Raw genomic sequence first — 6,940 nt, forward strand, 5'->3', positions numbered from 1 at the left:
ATATATATTTTGGAATCAACCTCAACCCTGTATAGCTAACTCCAACATTTGCATATAGAGTGTCTATGGTTGTTCGTAAATATATATATAGATGGGTCGACATGATAGGTCGAAACATTGTATACATGTCTATGGTATCTCAAGAATACATAATATACAATATAAGTTGTTTAAGTTATGGTTGGAATAGATTTCTTACAAATTTTCACGTAGCTAAAATGAGTAGTTTTTACCAATTTTGTTTTACCCTCATTTCTTCGTTTCAAATCCGTTTTGAGTGATTTAAGTGACTATGGTTTCATATTGAACTTAACTTTATGAAACTAAACAGAAAAATTATAGGTTTATAGTCGGAAATATAAGTTACAAGTCATTTTTGAAAGAGGTAGTCATTTCCGTCAAAAGAACCACATCTTGATGACTATTTTGAAAAACATACTTTCACTTTGAGTTTAACCATGATTTTTGGATATAGTTTCATATTCATAAGAAAAATCATTTTCCTAGAAGTATAGCTTTTAAATCAAAGTTTTTCATAGTTTTTAATTATCCAAACCAAAACAGCCCCCGGTTGTACTACGACGGCGTATATCCGGTTTTATGGTGTTCTTCGTGTTTTCAGGTTTTAAATCATTAAGTTAGCATATCATATAGATATAGAACATGTGTTTAATTGATTTTAAAAGTTAAGTTAGAAGGATTAACTTTGTTTGCGAACAAGTTTAAAATTAACTAAACTATGTTCTAGTGATTACAAGTTTAGCTCTTCGAATAAGATAGTTTTATATGGATGAATAGAATTATGTTATGAACATCATTACTACCTCAAGTTTTCTGGATAAACCTACTGGAAATGAAAAAAATAGATCTAGCTTCAAAGGATCTTTGGATAGCTTGAAAGTTCTTGAAGTAGAATCATGACACGAAAACAAGTTCAAGTAAGATTTCCACTTGAAATAAGATTGTTATAGTTATAGAAATTGAATCAAAGTTTGAATATGAATATTACCTTGAATAAGAAAGATAACCTACTATAAATAACAAAGGTTTCCTAATCTTAGATGATGAGTTGGAATGGATTAGAAAGCTTTGAAGTAGTCATGAAGACTTGATATGATTCTTGAAGTGTTCTTGAAAGATGGTTGTTTTTATGATGATTAAAGCTTGTAATTGAAACTAAAAGATGGTGAAAATGCTTGGAGATGATCAAGTATTATGTTAGGAGTATTTTGAGAGAGAAATTGGAGTGTAAGTATGAGAAAATGGAGTGAAGAAATGGTGTGCACTCATGAATACATTTTTTACATTTTATAAAGAAAAAAAGATACTTAAGTTTGTTTTCTTGCTAAATAATTCATGCAAGTTGACAAATGATGGTTCCCACATGATCCTTAATCATTTAAGGCTGCTAAGGAGCAGATTTTTATTAGTATAGATGAATAGTAAATACATCTAGAAGCTGCGTATAATACGAGTACAATACCATACATGTACGAGTAGAATTTTTGATGAAAATGAATGAGAATGTAATTGTAAGCATTTTTGTTAACTAGAAGTACTTTGATATGTGTCTTGAAGTCTTTTAAAAGTGTATAAATACATCATAATACATTACATGTATATATATTTAACTAAGTCTTTAAGTCATCGTTAGTCGTTACATGTAAGTGTTGTTTCGAAACCTTTAGGTTAAGGACCTTGTTAAATGTAATTAATCCCATTGTTATTATATCTAATGAGATGTTAAATTGTTATATTATCATGATAACATAGTGTGTAAATATATCTTAATACGATATATAAATATTAAGATGTTATTACAACGATAATCGTTACGTATATATGTATATAGTCTTGAAGTCTTTAAGTTAGTAATCTCATTTTATGTATATAACCAATTGTTATTATATGTAATGAGATACTTAAATATCATTTCATCAAATCATATATATTTATATATATATATATATATATATATATATATATATATATATCCATATATACATCATTATATAATTATTTCGAGTTATGACGTTTGTGAATCATCAGACAGACTGGGTGTTCAAACATTTGTATAAAATTCATTTCAAATAACCAAATCTTAATGAGTTTGATTTCTTAACATGTTGGAAACATTTAATTATGTAAATATTAATCTTATATATATTAGCGGAAAAATCCGGGTCGTTACACTAATTGATACTAGGAGTACAAGGCTGGCCTCAGGCTATACTAGAGTAGTTACTACGCATGTAAACATAGTACGTATATCGAGGAGGCACAACGGTTGTAGTACTATATACCTCTACTATGTATGGCCATGGAAACGACCTCACTGTTGATGAGTACATTGCACCATAACGCGGTCTCAGACATTGCACTCCGTCTGAGGGATTCTTTAGTAACAGGAACTGTTTGTTTAAACCCATAAAAGATTGGAACCGTTAGGATAACTGAACGTTTACATGGAGACTACTGTCTGGCCATGATGTTCCTCTATGGTTGATTTCTTTTAAATAAGAACCTAACTAATCTTTATAAACCACTCGTTAATGAAAGCATCATAAACATATCATGTCTCTCGAATAAGGGATACCTCTACTTAGCTTATGTTTAAGAAAGTTTGGGCCAAGTGGATAGATTAATACGCTGCCTTATCGGGTCGCTCATAATAAAAAGCCGTCTAGTGTGAACAAGTAGCTGTGTTACTCTGTCGTCGAGGGAAGAGGCGTTGCTGCTCATTCAGAATCTTCAAGCCTATCACATACATTATGCCCAGTGACATGTCAGTCCTCTGATAGGGGCGGTAGGACCAATATAACGGGTAAGGGGTTATCAACTATCTATGAGCCATCATTACAAAACTCAGCAATGTAACTAACGAAATCATAGCATGTACATCTTTAACCTTATCTGAAATATAAATTTTACCTATCTGTATTTATTTTATCCTTTAGAAAATTAGAAAACCCAAAATAGAAACACAACTACTCCTTGTTAGTTATTTTTGTTAGGTTTTAGGTTCGATTCTGTAGACTTCCTTTAAAAATGACCCTAGGTCATACTTCCCTTACTCACCCTAAGGAGTGGTAGATTTAGGCCCTGACCTTATAAATTTAAAACACGGGTACGTCCCCGCTGGGAGACCTTGACCGACGGCGTGCGGCCCGACGACACTGCATACTAAAACATAACCGTCCATTTTGGCCATATCATTGTTATATTTGGTTCCATTGTCACATTGAAAAGATTTTATATTTATACCGAATTGAGTTTTTACTAAGGTATGAAAATTAGCAAAGATAGTAAAAACTTGTGATTTATGTGAAAGTGGAAATGTCCAAAGAAAGTTTGTTTTGTCATCAAGTAGAAGCATATAATAACGATGACCACCATTTCTAACAATTGGTTAGGTCCATAATTCACTAAGAATAATGTCAAAGGGAGCATGAGTAATATTAGACGATATATAAATTGGTAACCGCACATGTTTGCCAAAAACTCAAGCTTGACAAACAGTATTTTTATTGCTAGGATTACAAGGAATGTAATTTTTAATGCTAAGAGAACGAAACTGAAGACGTTGGAAAGGACGCAATATTGTGATAGAATAGTGCGGATTATATTATTAATTGCTCTTATTTCTCTTTTCGGCCTCTCTATTGACCTAGACGTTGATGCCATAAATCTGAAGACGAAACTGAAAACGCTGAATGGGATGAGATAGCTTGCATCAAGGAAGGATGAAATGGGTAAAGATCACCGGTGCTATTGCATCGCATTATTGTCAGAAAATCCTTCACAGTAAAACCAAACGGATCAAATTCAATAGAAATATTATTGTCAATAGAGAGACAACGAACATAGATTAAATTTTTAATTAAATGAGGGGAATAAAGAATACTGTTCAAGTGTAAAGGACGAGTAGAGTATGAGGGAATTAGATTATGACCGTATCCTTGAATTGGCAAACCATTTCCATCTTCTATAATAATACATTTAGAGCAATATGTCGGATAATAAAACATAAATTTACCTTGGTTGTTCGGCATGTGAGATATAGCTCCTGTGTCTAAATACCAATTGTCATCGGGTGGGTTTAGGCTCATGGTGTGCATGGCTACTTCAATATCAGTAGGTTGTGACAGAACAGAAGACGCATAATTAGCAGAAGTAGCAGAATTAGCATTGGGCCTTGGGCCCAGTACGCCAGGCTGATTGCTTCTAGATTGTGGACGGGTCCATGAAGTAGTGGGAAAAGTAGGAGGCAAGGCCCAATTAGTATTGTTCCAGGCCCAATGACCGTAACTCAATGGTCCAGATGGAGACGCACTGGAATTAAAACCCGGAGTATAACCCGAATGAAAACCGGTATTAAAGGAACCCAAATTAGCTCTTCCTCTACCTCGATTGCCAGATGAATTTCTTCCCCTGTTACCACGATAAGCACCTCGACCACGATTGTTAACAGACCGATTGGATGACTGATTAGGTTGCTGTTGAGATGACTGGCCAGTGGATGAAACAAGAGCAGTGGTGGCGGTGGAAGCAGCTTGAATGGCGAGTTTTTGGGTTTGGGATTCTTCAAGTATAAGCATAGAACGGGCTTCATAGAAGGAAGGGAGCTTCTCACGGTGGGTGATGATGGAACGAAGACTTGCATAGCTGTCATTGAGGCCCGTAACTAGTTGCAATACTAATCGTTCTTCTTCAATTGCAGGACCGATGTTGCCTAATTGATCTGCGAGAATCTTAAGTTCTTGATAATACTTTGAAGCATCAGGGAAATTGTCAAGATGAGTGTTTGTAAATTGATGTTGCAGGTAAACAGCACACGAATTTTTATTATCTTGAAAAATACCCTTTAATCGATCCTACGCTTGACTAGCTGTTGATTCAATTTTGAACGCAGTACGAAGAAGATCTTGGGAAATAGTCCCATAAATCCATTGGAGAACGATAGCATCAAGTCGTTCCCAAGAAGCAGTTTGGGTTGGTGGATTTGTTTGAGTGTTCGTTGATGATGGATCAGTAGTGGGTGGGATGATGTGATCCAAGACATCATATGCTTTGCAGTGAATCTGAAATAAGCCAGACCAGAAGGCGTATTGGCTTTTATCCATCATGAGAGTAATAGGTATGAAATTTTTAATGTTATTAACTGTGATTGCTGGGTGAATTTTTGAAGTATTAGACATGGTGATTGGTTTTGTTTTGTGATAAAGCAGATGAAGATTGTAGGTTTAGAAGAAGAAGACGTATTGAATAGAGTAGAGAAAGGCTGCTGATACCATGAAAGATAATGGAAAAGGCTCGATGCCCTCCATTCATTCACAGTATGCAATTTATACAAGTTGATCTCCAACTAACCTACAGATAAATATGGGAGGTATATCTCCTATTTTGAATACAATATTTTATGTATATTTGACTTATACTAAGTCATACTATTGCTACTTGTACACTTTACTAATAATACATATACGTGACTAATAAGTACAAATGAAATCTATATTTCGAGAATGCTATGCTATTGGCCGATGTTTCCAAGAACAGTTTGCTTGTTATTACGCATCAACATATTTTTTTCCTGAACAGCGGTATTAAGGTCACTGACGGGGCATTAACCACCCACCCGATCATATTCAGGAAGTCACAGGTCATGCTCACTTCATATACCCGTTAGAAGGAAACCTCAGAATATTGCACCCAAGGAAAACCTATGAGGGAACCTTGTTAGATATGAGTAAAACCTACCATTTGCAACAAACTCCAGAGGACTCCATAACCAACTGCAATACAAACTGCATTATGAAATCTCCAAGTGAGACTCGAACTCGAGACCTCTCGAAGACCCAAAAGGGTGGTAACCACTCAACTAAATGGAGATGGTTTGCATCTACATATTATAACTGAAAAGATTGTTTTAGTATTGTCTTTTACAAGTTCTAGCAAAACCCTACACATGACATGTTTGCTGAGGTGTTTGACCAAAAGTCTTTAAAGCTAAATGTACTGTGTTTTGTTTTTGTTTTGGATAACGGGTATCCACTGAAATGTCCCGTTCTTATTGATTAAAAACATTCCATATTAATTGATTTCGTTGCGAGGTTTTGACCTCTATATGAGACGTTTTTCAAAGACTGCATTCATTTTTAAAACAAACCATAACCTTTATTTCATAAATAAAGGTTTAAAAAGCTTTACGTAGATTATCAAATAATGATAATCTAAAATATCCTGTTTACACACGACCATTACATAATGGTTTACAATACAAATATGTTACATCGAAATCAGTTTCTTGAATGCAGTTTTTACACAATATCATACAAACATGGACTCCAAATCTTGTCCTTATTTTAGTATGCAACAGCGGAAGCTCTTAATATTCACCTGAGAATAAACATGCTTTAAACGTCAACAAAAATGTTGGTGAGTTATAGGTTTAACCTATATATATCAAATCGTAACAATAGACCACAAGATTTCATATTTCAATACACATCCCATACATAGAGATAAAAATCATTCATATGGTGAACACCTGGTAACCGACATTAACAAGATGCATATATAAGAATATCCCCATCATTCCGGGACACCCTTCGGATATGATATAAATTTCGAAGTACTAAAGCATCCGGTACTTTGGATGGGGTTTGTTAGGCCCAATAGATCTATCTTTAGGATTCGCGTCAATTAGGGTGTCTGTTCCCTAATTCTTAGATTACCAGACTTAATAAAAAGGGGCATATTCGATTTCGATAATTCAACCATAGAATGTAGTTTCACGTACTTGTGTCTATTTTGTAAATCATTTATAAAACCTGCATGTATTCTCATCCCAAAAATATTAGATTTTAAAAGTGGGACTATAACTCACTTTCACAGATTTTTACTTCGTCGGGAAGTAAGACTTGGCCACTGGTTGATTCAC

The 6,940-nt window shown here is 34.3% G+C and overlaps 1 protein-coding gene across 1 annotated transcript; it reads right to left on the reverse strand.

Annotated features, from left to right (window-relative positions):
* Positions 1-3,659: 3,659 nt before the first annotated feature.
* Positions 3,660-5,123, reverse strand: LOC139854410 (uncharacterized). The gene is made up of 2 exons (XM_071843715.1): positions 4,959-5,123; positions 3,660-4,874 (listed from the first exon to the last, which is right to left on the reverse strand). Exons 1-2 carry the CDS (start codon positions 5,121-5,123, stop codon positions 3,660-3,662), a joined length of 1,380 nt encoding a protein of 459 aa, XP_071699816.1.
* Between the last annotated feature and the right edge of the window lie 1,817 nt (positions 5,124-6,940).

The sequence above is a fragment of the Rutidosis leptorrhynchoides genome, chromosome 6 (assembly GCF_046630445.1).
Source record: "Rutidosis leptorrhynchoides isolate AG116_Rl617_1_P2 chromosome 6, CSIRO_AGI_Rlap_v1, whole genome shotgun sequence".
Classification (NCBI taxonomy): Eukaryota; Viridiplantae; Streptophyta; class Magnoliopsida; order Asterales; family Asteraceae; genus Rutidosis; species Rutidosis leptorrhynchoides.

What these genes read in the sequence shown, in the direction of transcription:
- LOC139854410 (XM_071843715.1), bottom strand. Translation starts at nt 5,123, where the DNA reads ATGGATAAAAGCCAATACGCCTTCTGGTCTGGCTTATTTCAGATTCAC. An exon ending in GGGAACGACTTGATGCTATC is followed by an intron (nt 4,875 to 4,958) that starts GTTCTCCAATGG and finishes AGTCAAGCGTAG; the next exon opens with GATCGATTAAAGGGTATTTT.